The following is a 26,102-nucleotide window of genomic DNA, read 5'->3' as shown; positions in this document are numbered from 1 at the left end:
AGTAAAAAGAACTTGTAAACAATTAAAACGAAATGTTTTATCTGTTAATTATGTTATGATAATTTTATTATTTTAATTGAATTTGCAGAAGTATGATCTCTTTAATAATTATTTAAACGATGACCAGGCGCAAAAAGAAGCGGATCCAATATACATATTAGCCTAAAAATGCAAAGTAGCTACGTTTTGCTGCTAAACATATTGCTATGTTTTCGATTTCATTTCACCATAACGGAAAACGTTCAAGACAACGTAAATTCAATAGATCCCTCGGAAGTGATCATCGAGTCGCCCTTATGTTGCAATCTAACAGTAGAACAAATAGAAGTAGATTATAGTTCAAAAATTGTTGAAAATGAATATATTGTTATGTTTAATGGATACTTCAAAAACCAGGCGAGGAAAAACTACTTACAAAATGCTTTAAATGGTACAAATGTCAGGAAATGGGATATTATAGAAAGAGAAAATCCGGCTAGTGATTATCCAAGTGATTTTGATGTTATTGTTTTGGAGGATACAGATACTTTAGAAGGTATAAAACATGAAATTATTAACTCAAACAAACTGATAATCAGTTCATAAATTACTCTAATATTGGATCACTACTTATGTAACCTACAATAACCAGAATACAGATAAAAATATATTTATGCCTTTAGCACACTCAATTCAGGTAGACCTGATTTGCTTTTAAAAGATCTATGAACTAGGTCAGAGTACTGCCTATCTGCATCCTACTAAATTCAACAAATATACCCTTAAGGTGCTCCTGAACACATAGAGTATGGGTTCGTACTTTAAGATGTATTAGGTATACACACCTATTAAGGTTATATATGGAAATTTAAATTTTGTACTAGTGAAACAAACTTTATATAATTTTTTATCCCTAGATTTTTTCGATAAATTAACCATTCACTTTTAACCAGAATATTTTAGTAAGTACATTATGTGTGGCTATTTATAGCTATTTATAGAAAAAGATTTTTTTATCACCAGTGAAATTACTCATCCATAAAGGTTTAAATAAACATGTCTATTAATTCTATGATATCCAAAACCATTTCCAACCTTAAAACATCACTAAAAAAGTATAGTCTTACTAGTATTATTAAAAATCAATTATAAGATAAATACAGTAGGAAATGGTTAAACTATCACTATATAAAAATTGTTATCTTTTTGTGATGAACTCATAGAGTTTGTAAAAACAAGTAATGCTCTCATATCAGGAGTTTTCCTTGCAGTTCTTATTTTTTTTAAGCCAAAGTTTCAGAATTACCCTGCAACTTATATTTATTATTTTAAGTGGTCTGATTAAGGTTTATCTAATTGATAAGATTAGTACTCTTCAGGCCTTTAAATAATAATATGAATATTATTATTTTAAATGTAGTTTAGGCCCAGAAATGTTCTGGGTTTGGAGAGTTGAAACCTCATGCACTCTAAAAATATCACATTTTTTAGAATCCTACAAAGTTTCATGATACCTGATTAATATATTTTAATTTTCTTTGTACAACATATAAATGACTTATAAGACCTTCAAAGAAAATGAATCCTTTCTGAAAAATGCTTATGAAATGCATGAATATACATAAAACTCCTCATAACAAATCTCTGTAATTTCGACTGGTAAATTATTAAATAGCGACGCCTATTTCAGTATTTTGAGTCCTATTTGTATAACCGTAGACATATAGTTGTGATTGGGAGACATAGTTCGCGACCATTTACTCCTACGTCTGGCATACCACAAGGCTCCAATTTGGGACCATTATTTTTTCTTCTTTTTATTAACTCTCTGACGCAAGTAGTAACTCATGCTACATGCTCGCTGTTTGCTGATGATCTCAAATTATATTATCAAATAAATAACATAGATGACTGTAGAATGCTACAAGACGATTTAAATAATGTTGTACAATGGTCAATAGAAAATAGATTATATTTTAATGTCAATAAGTGTGTAGTTATGTCTTATAATAGAAAACAAAGAGATATATTATTTCCTTATAAAATACAAGATAGTCTATTGACTAGAGTAGAAAAGATTAAAGATTTGGGTGTGTTATTTGATAAAAGATTGACTTTTAATCTACATGTAAACGAAGTGGCAAACCGGGCATGCAAAATGTATGGATTTATTGCCAGAAGTACTAAGGATTTCGTGAGTGTTTCCTGTCTCAAGCAGTTGTATGTCTCATTTGTACGTAGTTTGTTGGATTATGCATGTATAGTGTGGTCGCCATATTATAACTGTTACAAATATACATTGGAGCGGGTGCAAAATAAAATGCTCCACTATATCTATTTTAGAGAAAGGGGGGTATATGACCGTGAGGTGTCAACCACGACATTACGCGAAAGATATGCCCTCCAATCATTAGATAAGAGGAGGCAAAAATTTGCAGTTATTTATCTATATAAAACAATAAATGGGCAAATAAATGATCCTACATTTCTTTCAAGGTTGAGTGTGAATGCTCCAGCGTATCTTACTAGAAGATGTAAGACATTTTATATGTCGGATGTAGCTCTTAATAATAGACATTTGAGTTCACCATTATTTAATTTGTGTGAAACTTATAACAGAATTCAAGAAAGCATTGATATTTTTAATACAAGTTGTGCTGAACTCAAATGTCGGTTAGATATAATTTTATAGTTAGTGCTGGCCAGATTAAGTTAGTATTAAGTATTATTTTGAATTATTTTTAAAACATTTGTTATCTTTATTATTATTATTGGTGTGTTATTATTATTATTATTATTAGTATATTAGTGTTATTATCTTTATTATTATTATTATCATTAGTATGTACTTTGTAATAGGACCGTTTACTTAGTAAACTTCTGTAAAGTACATGAAATAAATAAATAAATAAATAAAAAAAAAAAAAAAAAAAAAAAAAAAAATAATAATAATTTAATCATTTGTGATATTCCAAGGGTTGGTAAGGACAATTTAGATATTTGTTTGAAAATGTTAAAGTATGATTTTAAATCTCTTTTTCTATACTTTTCAACAATAAATTTTGTCCATATAATGTTTTAGCATTAAATGAAGATGTCAATGTCCAAATTTTGTTCATAATAACGGACACACATTGTCTGTAATATTAGCTGCTTAAATGTGCTATATTTTCCTGTTGATAAATTACATAACTATTCTACCCCATGAAAAATATGGAAACAAGATTAAATATTACTTATTAGCAATTACATTTTGGGAGATAAAAGTATTTTATACTTAAAATACTGAAACTATGACCAAAATGACATTAATTTTTAATCTTTTAATAGGTCTCAATGCCCTCAATGATCATCCAGCTATTAAAAGGGTCACATCACAAAGGATAGTTTCTAGAACTTTAAAATTTATAAGTCCTGATAATGTAAGACACAATAAAACTAGTTCAAAAGCATGGCAGGCTGCCTCAAGAGTTCACAACTCAAGAAAACTTTTAAGAGCTATACCAAAGCAAATTACTTCTGTTTTACAGGCTGATTCCTTGTGGAATATGGGTATAACTGGAAAAGGTGTAACTTGCCAAAAGTGATTTATTTTTTTTAATTGAATGGGCATTTTTATGGTTTTAGGTATAAAAGTAGCAATATTTGATACTGGCCTGTCAAAAAATCATCCACATTTCAAAAAGATCAAAGAAAGAACAAATTGGACTAATGAAAAAACATATGATGATGGTCTTGGGCATGGTACATTTGTAGCTGGTGTAATAGCTTCTTACAAAGAATGTTTGGGATTTGCTCCCGATTCTGAATTACATATTTTTAGGGTATTTACTAATAATCAGGTAAAATATTTATCATTATCAGTGAGACCAAGTAAAACTATTGTTTATTTGTTAAAGGTTTCTTATACCTCATGGTTCCTAGATGCTTTTAACTATGCAATATTAAAAAAGATAAATGTACTCAATCTTAGTATAGGAGGGCCAGATTTTAAAGATCACCCTTTTGTTGATAAAGTATGGGAATTGACTGCAAATAAGGTAACATTACTTTTGCAAATTTCAATATCCACCAAAATTTATTTTTGAAACATTTAGGTTATTATGGTATCAGCTATTGGAAATGATGGTCCCCTCTATGGTACTTTAAACAACCCAGCAGACCAAATGGACGTAATTGGAGTTGGAGGAATTAATTTTGAAGATCAGATTGCTAAATTTTCTTCCAGAGGAATGACTACCTGGGAATTACCTCAAGGTACTTTTTTTAAAATTTAATACATTGTTACATATTATTCCTATAGTTGATGAGGTTATTTACTTGGGAGATTTTCTTATAATTTTGTTTAATAGAGAAAAAGTGCTGACACTAAGTATACATTTGATTTTTTTTGGTGAATTAGGGTTCTTTTAGGTTATAAATTTCACTAGGTGCAGAAATATCCCTACAGTCTCTCAGAAACACTTATTTGGATAAGTAGTGAAAATATAATTAAGAAAAGAACTTCTTGTAGTCATTTAATTTTTTAAAATTCAAATTTTGTAATAAATATTTATAAATAATTGGATTTAAAAGATATTCTTGAAAAGATTGCTTTCATAAGGGAAAATAGTTATATCTTATTAGATTTTCATTCACCAAAAATATGCACCATGGATTAGTCATATTTTTAGAGTGATAAAGTAAGATGGGGATAAGGGAGTAGTAAAATATAGAAAGACAAGGCCAAAGGCAGATTGGACAAACTAAATTGTCTTACCCATTTCTTTGGATAAGGCCAAATAAAAATTCAACAGAAAAAAAACAGAAAGTCTTAGTCTCAAGGAATTTATTTAATCAGGTACATGTGCTTCATGTGCTAAGAAAGTAGATCTTTAGTCTAACTAGATGTCCAAGCAAGTAAATATGCAATGCAAAACTTACTTTCCACTGCTCATGCCTTCTAAATGTTGCAAAAAAATATGTTATCTCAAAAAAACTGCAACTAGTGTCTTCTACATTTGTATTTTTATGAAATTTGCTATCCATTCTTACAATACTTCTAAAAGTAAGTTTTTTTTATGTACCCTGGCCTAATAAATTTACCAAATAAAGTGCAAATTGGCCTTGACCCACATAACTTTTCGACAATATTATAAGAATTTTGCGATATTATGCAAATGTTTACAATATAAATAAAATAAAGCAGTATTCTGCAACATTTTTAATTTCAAGTTATTTCAAAACTATTATTTTGGGGTTAAGTCCCTTTTTGCACTGGTAGCTTTAACTAATAATCTTGTTCATTTCCAATATTTTTTCTTTTCCAACAAAAATAAAAAATAAGATAAATATATTTATTACATTTAAAAATGTAAAATTTATGTAAACTACAATCTAACAAACCTTGTCTCTTTGAGTATTCACTTTTGTTTCTTTTAATTTGGTTTGAATCGATAACCTGAAATGTGAATATACATCTAAAGTCTTTATTATTATTATTATTGTTATTACTATGTATCTGTTTTCACCTTTTTAAGGCTATGGCCGGGTAAAACCTGATATCGTGACTTACGGCTCAGCCGTGAAAGGTTCACATATCAAAGGTGGTTGCAGAACTCTGTCTGGTACCAGTGTTGCTTCTCCTGTTGTTGCTGGTATGTAAATTTGCTTGTAACTCAATCAAGTTACTTATGCTATTTTTGTAAGGTGCCATTACCCTTCTTGCTAGTGGTGTATTGCATAGAGGAGAAGATTTTGTAAATCCCGCTAGTATTAAACAGGCACTCATGGCATCTGCTAGAAGGCTACCAGGTGTCAATATGTTTGAACAAGGGCATGGCAAGCTTAATTTATTAAAGGCGCATCAAATACTTAATAGTTATAAACCACAGGTAAACAAAATAGAATGCAATTATTTTTTTTGGTGATTGAGCAATTTAAGACATGATGATTTCTTTCAGGGTTTCATATGGAATTACTCACAACTGAATTGCCTACTGTTCAACGTTCATATTACTGTTAAGATAAAAAGTTACTGTCTTTTAACAATCAATAACTAATTTATATTTATCAATAACTATTCATATAAATTTAAAAGCCTAAGGTACAAACCAACCCAGCCATTTGGTTAGATATTTAGACAAGGCCATTTATCAATTTTAGTTCTTCAATTTAAAATGATGATGATGCTTTATACCATTGCGTTTAAACACTGAGCTCATAAGCGAAATAAAACTTGAAATAGAACTTCTGTCCTGAGACCTCCATGTTTCAAAATAACAGCTTCGAAATAGTACCTCAAAAATATCTTTACAATCTGGCAAAGTTATAGCTATTATAGTTCGATTTTCCCAGATAAATTCTGTCAAAAATTTGACAATCAAATGTGTCAACATTCCAACTTTAAACAAGATAAATTCGTGAATTAATTTCTTCCATGCAAGGTGAGAGTGATGTCATTCATTCTACATAGAATAGAACCTTAGGGTCTGGAACTGGAGTCTAACGTTTGGAATCAATCTAACATTTTGGGGCAAAGGAATCGAATTTGGTAACAGAAAATGATAAAGCATCTAACTTTTTGGAAAAGGCTGTTAGAATTGCGGGATAGTAAAACGGGGTAAACAGATACCAACATAGATTATCCTTCATTCTACATAAAATACAATCGTTTTACTGTGGTCCTGTAGACAGAAATCCCATACTTATTAAGTATATCACCAGATGTTGCTAAAAAAGATTTTGGCCAATTGACTTACAAACAGACGCCACCCAAACCTGAAACGAAGAAGAAAAATTCGTAAAAACATTTAAAAGTGCGGTTTACGGGACCATTTTATGTTGTATTTCAGTTGCAATTTTGATTTTGATTCTATTAACATATGTTAATAGAACTGATGTTTTCAAAGCGATTGTCAGCCTAAACTTTCTCATGGACCTGATGGCTTAAGATTAGTTTTATTAGAAAATTCCGTGTATTCCCTAACCAAACACCTACATATAGACAAAACAGATTTTGTCTCTTTTTGAGTGCGGTTTTCTAGATTTTTGGAAAACACTACTTCCAGGCGATCCACACACTATTTAGAAAATGAAACGATGATATAGAAAATAGGTGGAAAAATCGAATTCTCATTTATATATCCCTATCTCAATCTGAAAATTAGAAGAAGGTGGAAATAAAATGATGTTTTTCGGGTACAATTAGATACATTACAGGAGAAAAACACTATTCCCAGGCAATTCAGACACTATTTAGAAAATAAAACGATGATATAGGAAAAGGTGGAAAAATCGAATTCTCATTTATCTATCAATCTCATTTATTCCCATCCTAAGAGCATGGGAATAAGAAAGTTGCTTGACTCCGATATATAAAAGTGGAAATAGGAATGACAATTCTATAACTACAGGTTTGCAATTTAAAATTCCCAAAATTATTGACAACCTTTTTGTCCCAAGAGCTCTCATGGCATAGTTGGAATAAAATTAAACATCAGCAACACGTTTCTTCTGAGTGTAATTCCACTGTAAGTAATTTGCTTACATATCAGCAGTATTTGTTTGATGCCTTTGAAAGCAATAGTATTAGTATTAACACAACGACTTCTCAAAGGCGTTTCACAGAGTCAGCCATGGACATCTCATTTAAAAGTTGCATATGACAGTGGATAATTTTTGAAGAGATTTTTTCCCTGTGTACCTCAGTGCTCCCAACACATGACCTACCTATTTTATTCACTCTATTTAAGAATTTTATAAGATAAGACCTTTATTGTGTAAAATCTAAAAATCGTGGGGTCTTAAATTGCTCAACCACTGTTTTTTTGGGTACATTTTTTTTAATGGTTACTTAAATTTGATGCAGTTTTCAATGGATTTTTAGCAAATTTTATAACTTTTTAGGCCAGTTTAAGTCCAAATTATATTGATTTAAGTGAATGCCCTTACATGTGGCCTTACTGTACCCAGCCAATTTACTATGGGTCCATACCAGTTATCGTTAATGTTACAATTTTAAATGGTATGGGGGTTACTGGTAGAATTATTAGTAAACCTACTTGGCACCCCTATTTACCCCAGCAAGGTAAGTTTTACTACTTCTCTATATTATAAGTATTTATTTTAAAAAATGTTTTGTAGGTCAACTCATGGATGTTTCACTGTCCTATTCGGAAATTCTTTGGCCTTGGTCAGGTTGGTTGGCTGTCAGTTTGTCTGTGTCACTAGAGGGCGCCACGTATGAAGGTTTGGCTCAAGGACATGTTACTTTGACCGTCGAATCTCCCCCTGAAAATGGGGAGGTTGAGCCGAGGACCAGCACTGTGGAGTTACCCATAAGGTAAGATTCTTGTTGAGAGTCAAATATTATTTTGTAACTTGAATAAGACTTTAATGGAGGTGCAATTTGGCTTAAAATTGTACCTAATTTAAAATTGCTCAACAATTATACCCAAAAAACTATAAATATGGGGCATTCACTTTTCTGATTAAAAAATACGCTACTTTTATTAAATGAAATCCTTCTCTGTGTAAGTTATCTTTGAAAAACGACTATGGTGTTGAACATTTTTATTTTTTTATTGAAAACGAACTGAAATAAGATAAAGTATTAAATTACAAAATAGTAATATTTTGGCAATAATGAGTAAAATTTGCCAGCGTATTCTTTGGATGGAAAACTGACTTTTGCTGTAATAAATCTTACACAACCTGTATTTTGAGTATTTTGGAAACGAAGCCATTTTTATTTTGACATTACCTTTAAGGGTAATACCCTTAAATTAATTCACCCATAAATTCCTGTTTCCTGAATAAGTTTTTTATTTTACAATATTTTTTAATGCGATTTTCACTAATAAAATGTACATATTCTTTTCAAGAGTTGCTAGGTGCTAGTTTTTTTAATTTCTAAAATTCTGATTTTTTATTTAAAAACAAGAAAGATAAATACAAAAATCCTTCCATATATCGCTAGCTACATCGATTTTAGAAACATTATATCGAAAAACCATTTCAAAAAAATTAATAATAAACCTTTGATTTAAATTTGATTTTATTTAAAAACAAGAAAGATAAATACAAAAATCCTTCCATATATCGCTAGCTACATCGATTTTAGAAACATTATATCGAAAAACCATTTCAAAAAAATTAATAATAAACCTTTGAGAATGGAAATACAAAATTCAGGCATTTTTCTAACAATTTCTTAAACCGACGATAACTTTAGTATCATTGGGCAACAGCGCACGGCCGGGCTACCGTGAATCAAATCAAGAAACCCGCGACGCTTGTTCGGCCCGATTTGCGCAAACGACGGTATCGGCTTCGGGTCAACAGGAATTCAATATTATGTAAAATTGAAATTTTGAATTTTTATATTGAGAGTAACTAATCGGGAGTTCACTTAGAAGTATTTTATTGCGAAGTTGGTCCAATTTTGTGCACGTTGTTGTACTATTGAGTTTTTTAAAAAATGGGAAAAAGAAAAGGCGGAAAGTCAAAAATTTATTATTCTCAACGAAAAAGTAGAAAGCCAAAAAAAGGATCAGTTTAGGCCTATAATGGCTGCAAATATAGAGTAAGAATGTCACACTGCTTTTACTATTTATATATAAATGAAAATAATTTATTCATTTTGGAAAGAAAAAGTGCGTGTGTCTATAATTTATTTTTTGTATTCTGATTGCTAAGAACTTTTTAGGTATATTTAAAAATGATTAAAATTTTTAAAAGAAATTATATACTTCATTTTGTCCTTTTTAATAGATTTCTATTATTACGTTTCTACGCTTGGCACACACACTATTTAATTAATCTTTAATAATTGTAATTTTAGATAAATGTTGTGTTGTGTGTGTTTTTTTCTCATCTAGTTGATTTTTGTTATTTTTATTTTTTTGTGATTTATAATCTTTATTTTGTAATTATTATTTTTAGGCTGTACATTATAAATTAATTTGTAATATTAATGTAGTATTGTTGGTAAATGAAGTAAATTACTATTATAATTTATTTTTTATATTTTAATGGCTAACAAACTGCGTTAGGCATATTTAGAAGTGAGACAAAATTATAAAAAATTTATATATTTTATTTCATTTCTTCACTGATACTAATACGCTCCTATATAAAAGCATTTTTTATGAATACATTAAATCCGTCAATTTAAGTAGTGAATAAACTGTATTACCAGAAGAACACGAGGATAGTTCCTCCCGACGAATCTCGGGTGTCATTGACCCGTCTGCTGTGATACGAACAGCGTTCTGCTTCACTTTAGCGATGCGTTGTTGCCAAATGCTCACCTTCCCGATAAAGCGCGTTATATCAATTTCGGGCAAAGTCACGTGCTGATGATTGCTCTTAAGTTTTTACGTAAAGTTTTTACGTACGTGTAATAAACACCTCGAATAAAAAACCTTGTGCAAAAAGCGATTAATAATTTTACTCATTACCTTAAACACTTTTTAGAGCGAAAATCATCCCAACTCCACCAAGACACAAAAGAATCCTTTGGGATCAATATCACAACTTACGGTATCCTCCTGGTTACTTTCCCAGGGATAATTTAAAGGTAAAAAACGACCCTCTGGATTGGAACGGTGACCATATCCATACAAACTTTAAGGATATGTACCAGAACTTAAGAAACGCAGGGTAGTAAAGGATTTTAAAATTTGATATTAAAGCAGTTACTAAATTTTGTTTTTTACCAAGGTATTACATTGAAGTGTTGGGTTCTCCGTTTACCTGTTTTGACGCTTCCCAGTATGGTACTTTACTTATCGTAGATCCCGAAGAAGAGTACTTTCCTGAAGAGGTAGTAAAATTAAAACGGGACGTGGAGGCCGGGCTGTCCGTAATTATTTTTGCTGACTGGTATAACGTTACTGTTATGAAAAAAGTTAAATTTTATGATGAAAATACTAGACAGTGGTGGATGCCGGATACAGGTGAGCAAAATCATGTTATTGCTTATCTTTTGTACACCTTCAACTTTTTGAATTTATTTTTTAGGAGGCGCAAATTTGCCAGCCCTTAATGAACTATTGGCTTCGTGGGGTATTCAATTTGGAGATCGCACTTTTGCTGGACATTTTAAATGGAACGATCACGATATGTTTTTTGCTTCTGGAACTAGCATTCATCAATTTCCCGAGGAGGGGATTATTCTGGGTGCCGAGTTGGAAGATCAGGGCGCAGAGGTAGGATCTCTTTTGCTTAAGGTGTACCTTAATTATTTTAAAACATCAACTTTGTTTGTTTATAAAAAATAAAGATTTTGCCTCCATTGAATGTTTTAAAAAATAACCAAAAACAAATAATTTGATGTTTCGTTTAGTTATTTTATTTGATAGAGCTTTTTAGTATTAACCCTTTTATTTTAAATTAAGTTCCTTTTAAATTACAACCTATACCAAATTTTTAGCTTTATTAACGTATTTTTTTTAGTAATGCACCATTTACCATTTTAAAATGAAGCAAAGAATAATATTGAAAAGAAAATAATTAATATTTAACAACAAATTATATTTGAATCTTATTAAAGTAGATGTTTACATTTTTTCATCATATATAGAATATATAGAATTGTATTTAAAATTCTAAAACAAAAAAGACATAAAATGACAGATATACTAAGGCAGCGGTATTCCAAATTGTGAATAAGGCAATTAAAGCTGTTGCGAGTCGAATCGAAGTTGCTGTTCAATTCGTTCGAAAAATCCTTCAATTCTTAATTGTACGCGACTTTTAGCTAATAAAAAACGAATTCTTACTTGTATTTTTTTTAAACAAAAACCAGCTCTTTTCGTTTCCTTATTTTAAGATGTTAAGTATGATAAGTGGAAATAATTTCACTATGATTTAATAGTCTATAACGTGGCGAAATATCTACGATATTCAAGGCACTAACAATAAATTAAGCTTTTTACAAATAGTATCTGAGCACTAATGGATTTACATAGACCCTTAATAAAAGTTTGTATAATTATAAATATCAACCATGGCTCGATATTGTAAAAGACCTTACTACGCGATAAGACTCTTAAAAAATATAAAAAAAAAATAAAATAGACGCTAATAGGCAATACTACACAAGGTTGCGTAATTTGACAACTGTAACTCTAAAACAAGAAAAAAATAATTTCCAAATAATTAACTTTTAAAAGCGAAAAATTATTGGTGAACATATAAAATCTAATAACCATAATTTCAGTCCAAAATCTAATTCTAAAATTCTCCAACAGGTTACCTCTAAGAACTATAACCGACTATACTATTATAGATTAGACTATAACTATTATAGATTTTCTTCAAGACATTTATATCACCAACGAGCTCATAAAAAATCCCTCTTATTTAAATATACAAGTGAACCTTAACAGACCTTACGTTCCATTACATAGAAGACTCCACAATTAAAATTTTTTATAAGCATTGGCAACTTTCTAATCTAAAAGTTCGCTTTACATCCTTAAAGGATAACAACTTCCTTATCCGAACAAAAATTCACTGTTGTAGTCTAATATGCGCCACCAATTTATAACCAACTCGCACTACCGCACATCATTTACGATAATGACATCTAGACCGATCTGTCGCTACTACCACTCTGATAGGTTCGCATAATATAAATATTAATTTTAAAGTAAAGTTAACTGTAGGCTAACCTAGTTTGACACACATTTTTTCCCGCCATCTAAGAAACCACAATAAATGTAAACAAAACACAAAGGAGACCAACGTTCTCCTCCTTTTTAAATACTGTTCGTCCTGTTTAGTGTTCTGTATAGTCTTAAGTGTGTCTAAATGTTACGTGTAATTTTAATAATATCGAATGTGTTCCCACTGTAGTAAACTTCTGGGCTTAACTGACAAGTGAGTACATTCCATTCGTTCACCTTTGATTATAGCGTCTTTTACGCATTTAACACCCAACTCATTTCAGTTAGCACTGATGATGGCTCATACGCCGAAAGCGCTCTGCTAAGCTTTTAAAATAAAAATTGCTCTGAATACATCTGGTTTGATTGATTTGTATTGTTTTGTGTCAAAAAATTATTGGCTGGAAAATATTGTTATGGAATAAGAAAAATAACACTGAAACACTCGATCTCTTTAAAAATCCTAATGAAATAAATAATTTTTTAAGGTCCGTTATTCCACAAAACCAAGTCAATAATAAAGATGTCATGAATTTTTACAAAAATAATTTTAAGGAAAATTTACAATCTTTTTTGGAATTTGGCTTAATATCAGAAATAGAAATTCTAAAACTGATCTCAGAGATTAAGTCAAAAGCAATAGGATCTGATAGTTGGATGTAAGGATAATTTATATGTGTTGTCTTTTTCTTTTACCTTATATAGACACATCTTTTTAATTATTGTTTAATAAAAGGAATTGTTTTGAACGGTAATGTGCATTAATAACATTCCTGCCCAAGTGTTGTGACCCAAAAGAATATAAAGATCTAACACCAATTATTAAAAATTATTCACCGCCAAATGACTAAACATGTTCAAGATAATAAAATATTAGAAGACGCGCAATTTATATTACACCAAAGCCTTAGATACTATCAATCATTTATAATTTAATATCAATATTTTATTATATCAATTATAATTTATTATTGGCAATTTTATCTTATATATGAAGAGAGATGCTATTTAATTAATTAAACATTATACGGAAAGAAGTCGGTTGTAAGTCCATTATTATACCGCTATCCGACAAAAGTAAAGCAACATTCAAATAATTTGTTCAAAAGAAGCGTTTTAGCAAAAGTAAAGGGATAAAATAATTGTGTATGGTGATTTTTATGTTTTTTTGAACATTTCTGTGTAAGATTAATCATGCCGAGAGGAATTCCAATTTCAAAAGACTTGAAGCAAAGAGTTGTGAATGGATTCATGGAAGGTAACAAACAAGCCGATATTTCAAGACAGTTTGAGTTACCCCGGTACACTGTGTCCAAAATAATATCATCGTATAATGAGAGGGGACATTTAGAGAAGTTGCCAAAATCGGGAAGGCCAAGGAAAACATCAGTAATGACTGACAGACGCATCAAAAGGATTTCCCAAAATGATCCTTGGAAGTCCGCACCTCGAATTGTTGCCGAAATTGCAGAAATTACGGTTGGTCTACGAACAGTACAAAGACGGTTAGTAGACGCAAAGTTATTTAGTAGACGTCCAGCTAAAAAGCCGTTAGTTTCAATAAGAAATAGAGCAGCAAGGTTGGCATTTAAACTGGACCGTCAATGACTGGAAAAAAGTTCTATTCAGTGATGAAACGCGCTACAAAATATTCAATTCTGATGGAATTGGATGGAAGCATGATAAAGGTAGTGTATTTTTATGGGGTTGTTTTTCATGGAATGGGGTAGACCCTATGCACTTTATTAATGATACGATAGACCGATTTGTTTATAGGGATATCATGCAGAATGGGAAATGCTATTGCATTTTATTTTTCAACAGTACAACGATCCAAAACATTCCTCACAGGTTGTTCAACAGTGGTTTTGGGAAAATAATGTTCGTGTTTTACAGTGGCCAGCACAATCCCCAGATCTTAACCCCATTGAGAATCTCTGGGAAGAAGTAGAACGTCGTATTCGTACCCAAATGTTTCCAAATAAACAATCCTTAATAAATAAAATTAGTGAAGTTTGGACAAGTATTCCCGAAAATGTCATTCAGAAGTTGATTGCTTCAATGCCGCGCCGTTATCAGCAAGTAATTAATAATAATGGATATTCTATTAATTACTAATGTATTACTTTCAATTGTTTTTGTTGTTAAATGTGTTAAATATTTTTTGTTGAACTAAAGTAAAATAAAATACTGTTAAATACAATTTGTTGCTCTAGTTTTGTCGCCCCCATTAATATTTCTCCCTCTTATCAATTTTTTCATCAATCATTAATATTTACCGTTCTTAAAAGTACACCAAAATGTACTGAAATATTACTTTCAGTGTAAGGATTGTGTGACATTAAGCTTAACGAAAAATCACAACCCAATAATTTTTTTTATTCAAACATGAATAAAATTGAACTTTGTTGCTCTACTTTTGTCCGATAGTGTACATTAAACATTAATAAAGTAATAAAGACATGTAAAATTCACTACTATGCAGATGATTCGCAACTATATTACTAGTTTTTGAAAACTTCCTAAAAATTTTTCAAAGCTCGTAAGATCCATTTTCTAATATACCTATTTATCTATTTCTTTGTGGTATAGATAACCTTTTTGTCTCTTAATCCAAAGAACTTACTGCTTAGAAACAATAGGACAAACATAAAATCATTTCAGATGCCTGGAAAAGGGAAAATAATATTGCCACTTTCTTAAAAATGTAGAAAAAAGTGAAATGGCTGTAAGTCAATAAAAATTACTTCCAAAAGTGTTGAAATCGCGAGAAATTTTTTCCAATGGTAGACATAAAAATATCGTCAAATGGCTGAAACGAAAATGACTTTTTAAATTCTTGGATTTAAGTAAAAAGTTACGTTAATTGCCTAAAAAAATAGAGAGCCAATGTTGGATGGTATAAACAACAACTTACCCGCCACTGCCGAATAACTGGTTTGACTACCAATGCCGCAACATGTGTTCAACTCTGTATAATATAAGCTTAATAAGGTAATTTCCTAGAAAATATTTAATCTTTTTAACATTTTAGGTATTGGGTGAACCAGATTCGACCAAATACAAAGTCCCAATTCTGGGATTATTTCAAACTACCTCTACCTCGCCAGGCCGAGGTGGTAGAGTAATAACGTATGGAGATTCAAATTGTATAGACACTAGTCATTTAGAAGTTAGTTGTTATTGGCTACTTGAAGCCATGTTAGAGTATACTTCGACGTCACATTTACCAACTATTTTTAAGGTAGAGTCCTTGAGATTTACTTGCCAAGTCTCTTTAATGCATTTTGTCACAAATTTTTTAAATATAGGATAATCGGCTCGATAATTGGAAGCATCAAACAGAAACGGATCTACCAATAAGAATGGAAGGAAATCGGCTTTACCGATTTTCAAAAGTGCTGGAAAGCGGATTAGGGGATAGTCATACGAGGGTGCTGCCCCAGTGTCCACATCTGGTTTGGGCTCATCCTGTGCCACTGAATCAGACTGCCCCTGGCAATTTATATCAGTCGCAAAAATTGCTTTCATTATCGGAAGATGTGCCTTTAGAAAATCATGCAGACGCTAATGTTATCAAAGGTGAGGTTGGATTGAGTTTTATTATTTATATATTATTTGCGTGAATCCAGTGCCTCGGGACGACATAATTATTTTAAATTGCCATGGCTATTTATACATATACTCCTCGCGAAGGTGTTCTAATTACTGAGTAGTGCAGTAGCAATTCGGTCACTATTTCAACTATTTTCAAATTTTGAGAAACATTTGCGCCTCAATGACTGAATAAAATGCCACATTTAACAAAAATGGGTTGTCAAAAGTGTTCAGAAAGAAGAACGGGGAGATAAAATGGTTTCTACAACACTACAGAATTGTATCAAGTATAGTCCTGCAAAAGCATTGGAGAGAAAAGCTAGCATATTGTTCCAAATGTTTTAAATAGAACCCAAGAAAGAAAACACGAAAATTTTAGAAAAAAAATTATTTATTTTTCAACATAATCTCCTTTCAGCTCTATACACTTTTCCAAGCGATGTTTTATAAGTTCGATACCCTTTTTATAATAAAAACTGTCTTAGCGCCTCGAAATAGCCATTAAGTGCAGACATCACTTCTTCATCGTTGGAAAATCTTTGACCACTGAACCAGTTTTTTAAGTTTGGAAACAGAAAATAATCTGAGGGGGCTAAATCTGGCGAGTAGGGTGCATGAGGTAGCAATTCAAACTTTAATTCGTTAATTTTGGCCATTGCAATAACGGATTTGTGAGCTGGTGCATTGTCTTGATGAAACAACACTTTCTTCTTAACCAAATGCGGCCGTTTTTGCTTAATTTCTTCGCTCAAACGTTGCAATAAGTTGGTATAATACTCGCCGTTGATAATTTTACCTTTTTCAAGATAGTCAATGAAAATTATCCCTCGCGCATCCCAAAAAACCGACGCCATGACCTTGCTTGCAGATGAAACGGTTTTCGCCTTCTTTGGAGCCGGTTCTCTCTTTTGAGTCCATTGTTTTGATTGTTCTTTTGCTGACCGCTTTTTTTGAAATGCCTACTATGTCCGCTAGCTCGCGCACTTTCGGTCGACGATCATCCAGTACCACTTTGTGAATTTTCTTTAAAATTTCTGGAGTCGTCAGCTCATTTGGTCGACCACTGCGATGCTCGTCTTGGCAGCTCGTACGGCCTCGTTTAAACTCTGCTACCCAATATTTTACTGTTGTTAACGAAGGAGCAGACTCCCCAGAGTAGAATCCAGTTCAGCTTTTATATTGGTTGGGCTGAGACCTTTCAAATATTGTCTTACATAACGATGGCCAATTTTTTCCATTTTCACAAATTCACTGAAAACGTTCACTATTGATGGATGCCAAACAAATACTAAACAACGTGGCGTCTTCAAACTTGAAACATATGCTTTATAGATTGTATACTTTCTAATACACTGATATTTTTCAAACTACTACCGACATCTCTAGGTCAGGCCGGGTACTTCTGGGACTACCCTCGTATTTCCCAATGATCATTGTCGACGAATGGAATTTTCTGAAATCATTATAGGGAAAGCTAGTACATAATGATGAACTTTTTTTAAAAACATTCTTTTTACAGATGAATCGTCTTTTCCATGATATGTTAAAAACAATCCGTTCATTATAAGAAAACGTTTTGTATGTCAGTGTGATATTTTTTATTAAAAACAGCTAAGCATTTCGATTTGTTAGACCATCTTCAAAGCCGCTCTGTAACAATATGTAAAAAAGATATGGAGTGACCAAATATAAGGAATAATAAAACTACTAACTAGTCGAAAAGTTAACAGAAAACACTGTTTAATACAAAACGCAAAAAAATTACATGGGCTGATGGCCACACCATTTTCTCAAATCTTAAAATGCATGAAAACCGGTAGACTTATTCAGGGACTATCAAAAACTGAAAATCTAAAAAAATATATTGAGTATGTTTTTTCTATCTAAAGAAAGTACATTTCCGGGAGGCCGTATTAAAATTTATTGCGGAAAAGATAAAAGTTTTGAAAATTTTCTTTATCTCTTTCTTTTATTACAAAACATACATTGAAAGTAAATTATATAATAATAATAATAATAATGTGTTTATTTTGTAAATCATATAAAACAATCCGATACATAAATATATATATAATATTAATTTTGTCATTGATTTAAAAAAGGGAGCCAAAAACAAATATACAATTGAAAATTTTTATATACTACACTGTTGCCCGCAGAAAACTAAGCAAACCTTATAAAAAGAAATACATATATATGTATTTCTTTTTATAAGGTTTGCGTAACCAAATACCGTGCTACTAAAGCAGTAATTTTACCTTTTTTTTTAACACTTTAACTGCCATGCTGATTTTGAGAAAAAAAAATAAAAAAAATGTACCGGGTCTCGTTGGCCAAAATATTTTTTTTGTCTTAAACACTTTATTTCTATTTGTTTTAAGTAAAAATCATGAAACAAATTGTGTTTTTTTTATTTTTTGTGTAAAAAATGCCGTGTCCCCATATGGTACACAAGGCCTAGCATTACGATATTTCTACTAATGTCTAGTCATGCGTAAATTCTTAGCGGAATAATAAACGAACCGATTACGAAAGATTCACGTCTAAATTCATGGAAAGACACTAATTACAATGAAATTCGTACATTAATAGCGTTTCTTATTTGGATGGGACTCGACTCAAAGCCATCATTACCTGATTACTGGCGCAGAAGTCCATTATATAAAAGTGAAATTTCCAATTATATGCCCCGAAATCGATTTGAATTACTTTTACGAATGTTTCACTTAGCAAACAATGACGAGTGTCCTGAAAATGACAGACTTCACAAGGTTCAAAGTCTTGAGTCGTGTGTCATTGATGAGACGATGATTCCGTTTAGAGGCAAGCTGTCCTTTAGACAATACATAAAAGGAAAGCGTCACAAGTTTGGAATAAAACTTTTTAAAATTTGTTTGCCGGGGGGTTATACAAATAAGGTAAAAATATATTGCGGCAAAGAAAAAATTAATGAACAACCGGTTGCGGAAAAGATAGTTATGGAAATGATTGAACCCTTATTAGATGAAGGAAGAACACTTGTGTCGGTAATAACTGGTATACATCAGTTAACTTAGCTGAAAATTTGCAAACTAGATCCACTCATCTTATAGGAACATTGCGCAAGAATCGAAAAAATCTTCCTAAAGATGTCGTGGAAGCCAAGCTCGAAAAGGGGGAGATCGTCGCCAAACAAAAAATAAAGTAGTAGTTATGAAATGGCAAGACAAAAGAGAGGTGCTTTTTTTGTCGACAAAACATAGAGATAATATGGTAGAGGTAACGCATAGACAAGGCCCCAAACGAAAACCAGTCGCGATTATCAAGTATAATAATGCTAAATAATTTGTGGACACGTCAGATCAGATGACAGCTTACTCAAACTCATTACGAAAGTCCGTCAAATGGTACAGGAAGGTGGCATTTGAGTTGATAACTGGCACTTCAGTGGTGAACTCTTTGATTATTTTTAATTCAATCAACCAAAATAAAATTTCGGTTACAAAATTCAAAGAGAATCTGTGCCTGCAACTTTTACAGACAAATAAACCACCCCTTCCCGTACAAGTTCAACAAAAACATGAGCTTACTCAAAATGCTCTTAACAAACGAGGTAGATCCACGACTTGTTACAAAAGAAACTCCGAACTACACGGTAGAAATTATGCTGTTAAGAACACCTTGGACTGTTTCTTTGCCAATCATGTTTGCACAAAAAAAAAACTAAAAAAAAATTCATAACAGACGTTTTTAGTTACTTTTTAAATGAAAAAAATACGTTATTTTTGCCTATGTACTGTGAATTTTCATTTAAAAAATTGAAAAAATAAATGTTTATCTCAAGTTTATTGTATTATTTGCTATACCTCTAAAAACTAAAAAAAGTCCAGGTCATTTTATGATAGTATAATGCTACGCCAGACCCATCGATATTCCCATTTAAATATACAGTAGATGTGTACCAGCCACGAACACATGGCCGAAAAATCCTTCTAATGCATGTGTCCCATATGTGTACACATGGCCGAGAAATAAAATTCCTTGTGTCCATATATGGTATACATGGCAGTTAAAGTGTTAAAGAGCCCCCCGATAAAACTTTTAGATCTGCAGGAATACCATTAAAAAGTCGATAAAAGTTATAAGAGAAAGATCGCTGAAAAAAACTGGTCTTGTTGATTGGTGGGGTAATTAACCCTTTAAATCTTAAATTTAAGTTATGAACGTCTGTTCGGCATTTAATCTTCTCTAGCAAGTAAGGAGGACACTTATTAATTATAATATTTTGAAATAAAACCAAAGAATGTAATTTGCGTTTCTTCGCCATATTTAACCAGTTTTTTAGTTTATGAGAGACCGGCTCATACTTTCTACTTCCATAGATGTACCTTAAACAAGGTTTTTGTACCTGTTGAATCTTTTGTATTTCAGTGAAATCTAGACCACATCACAAAAGTTAAAAAGGCTCAAAACTAAAGTGTCAGTCAGCTTAATTTTTAAAGATTGCGGTAGTGAATGCCTGTGAGGATAAAGTAACTTTAACGCGGTATATGCCACGCCTTTTGTAGACAGGTTTTAATATGGAATTTAAAGCGCAACCTATACTTATAGTTATAAAAGATTCAACACTCTCCTTGTTTCTATTAAAAATCAGAAGTTTTGTCTTAGATGGGTTAATAAGAAGATTATGACGATTTGAAAATGATAACAATGTATTTAGATCCTCGTTTATGACTTTCTCTGCATTCATATATTCAGATGGAAGCAAAGAAAAATAAAGTTTTGTATCATCAGCATATTGGTGTACCTTGCACAATTTTAGGCAATTAGTGAAGTTATTAGTATAAATATTAAAGAGTAAAGGGCCCAAAATTGAGCCTTGTGGAACACCACAACTCAACCTGCCATATTCTGAATATAGAATAGGACAAAAATTTTAGTTAAGTTGGATTTCTAAGGTTTATTTCATTAATGCTAATGTTGAGGCAATTGGGAGGGTTGATCTTAATTTATCTGGTGATTTCGAGATCTTTTCTGTTTTAGGATTATTGGATCTATGGGTATATATGAATTCACTAGTTTTGTTAGGCGAACAATTGTGTTTCGAAAATGGGATGAAGTCCAAAAGCGGAAAAAATTCATTGAACATTTCATATTCTTCCTCTCTAGTTGTTTCCTCTAAAAACATGTTTTTCATTAGCATTAATTTTTTTATATTGTTTAAACGTCTCCAAAATAATTTCTACGTTCGGTAAATTGAATATAATTCCTAAAACCCTGATCGCTTACAATTTTGCAATATTCTTGAACCTAAAAAAATATTAAATAATCATTACGCAAATTAGTCTTTTAAAATTCTTCATCGGCAACTTTTTTAAGGAAAATTATTCTTTTATTCCTTATAAAAACACATCTGAGACACACGCAGTGTATTTAAGAGAATTCATCTTGAATGGTAGTGATCCACCAATGCAAACATGGTACCAATATTGGAGAAAAAGATCAAGAAAGATTAATTTGCAATCTATGATTAAACACTTGGTCAGTCCAATAAAAGGGGACAACAATTCAGAGATTAAATTAATTGAAGAGGAAAGTTTACCTAATTAAAGTGACACAATAAAAGAAATTTTTCAGGTGGGGATCAGTAGAAATCAAAACTCAAAAGTATGTTTTTGCATTTACATCGACGTTTAGACAATATTTTTTATCCTTAGGATTTGTATTTTGTGTTTGTTTTCACCTTAATAAAACATTGACTTGTGTCTTAAAACTATATTAAATATAACTTAGACGAGCGAATATTAATAGACATATAAACCAAAACAAGAACATTCAAAACAATTTATTTCAGATTAATTTGTTGCAGATGCGTCAGGTGTGGAGCATGGCGGCGAGTTTATCGAGTGGAGCTGGCGGAACAAACCGGTCGATTCGCCCGTCAAAATCGGCGAAAATTATGATTTATCGACCACATTATTTATACTATTTTTCTTGATTTTGGGGTATTTTTGTATCAAGTATTTTCGCAGGAAGCCGAAAAAACGGAAAATATGTCGAAAGTTGTTGTCGATTATACAATGTAAAAAGATACCGGTTTGAAAGGGTTCGATATGGTGTAGGCTTTAAGATCTCATTTAAACTTTTAACGAATTAATGCTTTAAATTTGAAAATTTAAAGGACTTTAAATTTTCAAATATTAGAGAGGTAAATGTTTATGTTAGGGAAAGCGTATTGTTTTTTAGCTTTCTTGGCTAAGCAGAAACGAACAAATTCACGAAATTTGATTTGCAAGACGTGTATTAAAATTTACAAATTTACGAAAGTTAAAACGTAGTTAAAATGTCAAATTTCTTTCCAAGACGCATATATTCGTTTGACTTTTTTCAATACATAGACAGTAGTGTGTAGAGTAAGGGCGACAAATATGGAATACTTTTTTTAAAACTGCAAAATTATAAGAATTTTTTTATTTTTTTTTACACAAAAATATTAAAAGTAATTAAAAAACATGTTATATTAAGCTATTATAACTTGTATTTGTAAAAAATAAAAACGTTTCAAAAATCGTAATAAAAAAAACTAAAATATTAATATTTCCCTTTTTTAAAAATAGGGTCACAAATATGGAATACTTAGAAAACTAAACTAAATACTAAATCTATTGGCCGAAATCGCAAATATAAATGCCAGATACATATGAAGTACATTGCAAATGACACCATAAGTTGCAGGATTTGCACTGTATCCACCGTTTCCCGGATTTTTTGCTTTCCAAAAACTTTCCACCACAAAAGAAGCACTCTGGATTATCAGAAACATCCGGAACTTTTTCACCATTTTCGCCAGTACATAATGAATCATCTGATTCATCATCTGCCACAAAGTCTTCCTCAGAAAAGGTACTTGATTTTTCTGAACTGTATCCCAAATTTTTTGTCTTACGCTTAGCTTGACTTCTTGATGAGATGGTTGTAGACGTGCTGGGAGTATCGGAATGAGTCAAGCTTGCTTTAGTCTTGCTTTACTCTTGCTTTAGTCTGCCCAATTTGTTTTTTAACTTGAAGTTTTGATGTAGTAGAAACAGATGCTTTTGCGGATGATTCCAATTCTGTTTTGTAAGGTGACGCAGTTATTACGGCAGCTTTCCCTGCTTTTCGTCCTCGGTTGCTGTTTTTTTACAAATGATTGGGACAGGCGAGACCATCTCAGGAGTTACAATATCTATTTGTTGGTGGCGTCGGATTTTCAGTATCTTGAGGTACTGGAAGAGGGACAACAGCATCAACTTCATCTTTTTCGACAGTTTCGGAGCCAAAAAAGTCAGATTCACGAAAGACATTTGGATTAAGGGGAAAAATTTCGGTGGCTTTAAAACCATTAACAGCAATCTCACCACGCTGCACTCTTAAATAAGCCTTGCCGAAAATTTCCATCACATCAAATGCAGTTACTGGTCTGGCATTTTGTCGTACCCACGTTCTTATCTCCTCACTGTAATGAGCTTTGAATGGTCCCATAAAAGATTTGTCAAGGGGCTGAAGTTTATGTGTTGAATGTGGCGGTAAGCACACAATCGTAACATTATTTTCTCTGGCCATATTAATGACATCAATATTGCGAGTATGCGAGTTATGATCGCCTAATACGAGCATAACTGGAGATTCAGGTGTAGGCTTTACTGTCGCTACAAAGTGTTCAAACCATTTTGTAAAAATGTTATTTTGTATCCACCCTGATGGATGACATTCGAACTTTGTCCCAGGTGGAGCCCCCTTTGTAAGCTGCGGGCTTAAGTTTTTTCTGGGGAATATAACTAAGGGTGGAACAAAATTGCCCCCTGCACTCATACAAAATACCACTGTAATTAGAGAGCCTCGTTCTGCGGAAGTCATGCTACCAATTTGTCGTTTACCTTTACGTGCAATTACTTCTGGTATCTTTGAAGGCACTATAGAGAGACCACTCTCGTCAACGTTGAAAACGCGGTCTGCTGAATAGTTATGTTTTTCATATTCATTCGTTAAGATAGTAAAAAATGACTGAACGTTTTCTTTGGAAAAGCCCTTGGCTCTAGCAAAAGATCTGCCTGTAGGTCTTCTAAATGACAATTTATCTGAGTGCCGTCTCATAAACAGCCTAAGCCAGCCTTTTCCAGCTGTTTCTTTGCCAAAAGGATTTGGCAGATTATTTTTAACAGCAAGCTGATATGCCATATTCCTTATGTCGTTTCTGGTTAAACCAAAATACTTACTTTCCATATGAAGTAAGTACCTTATAAGTTCATCTTCTAGTTCTTTTGTAAGCACTGTTGGTCGACCTAGTTTTGTTTCAGCAGAGATATCTGGATCTTCGTTTTTCTGACAGTGTCTAAAAAGGGTTGTTCTGGGAACATTGTAAGTTTTGGCTGCCTGCAGGAACCCCATTTTCTGTTACTTAACAGCACAAATTTCTTGTATCATATAATTTTTTTCGTAACATTTTTTTTTGACTACCTTTTGACGCCATACTGAAATAAAAAAAAATCACATAGTTCTATTTCATCATATAAAAATTGAGGTTTCTATACGTGAGGCCTTTCTTCTGTTTATTACTTTTTTTTTGCTTTTTTAGTTACAATAATTGTTATTGATATATTATTTAGTATAAAAGCAAATTTAGAAATGCTTTTATAGCAACAAAATATCACTATTTTAGTATTCTTAATGGGATACTAATATGGAATACTATTCCATATTTGTGGCTCAAAAAATTCCATATTAGTGACCCTCATAACCTAATCTTATAATATCCTAAAAAAATATTTCTATGTTAAAAAATAAACTTCCCTAAAAACTATTGTAAACTATGATGTTTGAACTGTCTGTCCCAAATGCACAACAGTTTGAATAAAAAATAAGTATTTTATCGCTAACACACGGAAACAGCAAGATCTGCCAAACTGTTATGATACCGCAAAAAAAAAAACGACTGTCCATGGTGAACCAACAAAACAAACTAGAGACGATTAACGATCGAAAAAAAACCTTAGATGAATGCACTTCGATACTTTCAACGTGCAATTAATAGAGGGCGCTTGCTACTTTTTCTGGTTTACAACTATTCCATATTACTGACCTATTCCATATTTGTCGCCCTTACTCTATATAATGGAACAACCCTTGTCTAACATTTTACCTCGTAAATTTTTAACTTTTTAACCATCATCAATCTATATAGATATTATTTATATTTTAATTCTACAATCTGACTACCTTAGGACGAAATATGCATATTAAGTTGTTTTACTATGTTTTTAATAACTCAAATTATTAAATCTTATTTACCAAATTAAACCACAAAATCAAGAAAATTCTCTAAGGAACACTATGATGATAATTTAAAGACAAAAACATTCGACATATCTGCGTCATTCGGCATATATTACATCATTTTCAATCGGCATCACCTGCGATTTTTACTAATTAAAACTTCTTATTGGTTTCACGAATAATGCATTCAAACCTTTTTTATTTAGTTATTTTTTGCTTATTGTTTGATGGAAAAACCTCTAATATGGTTGTTATTCATTATGATACGATTGTTCAATAAAAACAATAAAGAATCTAAATTTTTTAAATAAACAGGCTGATACTAAAATATGCCCCTTTGAGATGACTTGTACTATACCAAACAAGGTTTTTTGTGTTTGATAACAATTCTACATACGGTTTTTTCATAGCGGTTTAATACTGCAACCAAATAAAATTAACTTTGTTCTGCATTAGCACTCCGAAATATATTTTTTGTTAAATGTTCCTATGGCTTAAACGTATTTGCTGTCATGTAAGTTGTTTATATTTATTGTAAGAAATATGGTCTATTACACCTTTTTTTCCTAAAATATTTTCAAA

At 31.6% G+C, this 26,102-nt stretch overlaps 2 protein-coding genes across 3 annotated transcripts in view; one reads left to right on the top strand and one right to left on the bottom strand.

The window, feature by feature from the left end:
- The window catches only part of LOC126739296 (uncharacterized), a 36,691-nt gene that overhangs the window by 2,896 nt on the left and 7,693 nt on the right, over positions 1–26,102 (bottom strand). The window lies entirely within an intron of this gene.
- Positions 1–26,102, top strand: LOC126739295 (membrane-bound transcription factor site-1 protease). 2 transcript variants are annotated; one of them, XM_050444915.1, is made up of 15 exons: positions 1–535; positions 3,310–3,546; positions 3,607–3,821; positions 3,879–4,019; positions 4,077–4,236; positions 5,499–5,615; positions 5,668–5,852; positions 7,867–8,047; positions 8,104–8,302; positions 10,438–10,623; positions 10,684–10,919; positions 10,984–11,171; positions 15,667–15,876; positions 15,944–16,214; positions 22,078–26,102. In XM_050444915.1, the coding sequence occupies exons 1-15, from the start codon at positions 169–171 to the stop codon at positions 22,308–22,310; spliced, it is 3,126 nt and encodes a 1,041-aa protein (XP_050300872.1). In that variant the 5' UTR covers positions 1–168; the 3' UTR covers positions 22,311–26,102. The 2 variants fall into 2 exon arrangements, with proteins under 2 accessions (XP_050300872.1, XP_050300873.1); XM_050444916.1 differs by having other exon boundaries at positions 22,063–22,219.

The sequence above is a fragment of the Anthonomus grandis genome, chromosome 8, assembly GCF_022605725.1.
Source record: "Anthonomus grandis grandis chromosome 8, icAntGran1.3, whole genome shotgun sequence".
Taxonomy (NCBI): Eukaryota; Metazoa; Arthropoda; class Insecta; order Coleoptera; family Curculionidae; genus Anthonomus; species Anthonomus grandis.
The sequence above is the reverse complement of the archived record's forward strand: the minus strand, read 5'-3'. Positions and strand labels throughout refer to the sequence as shown.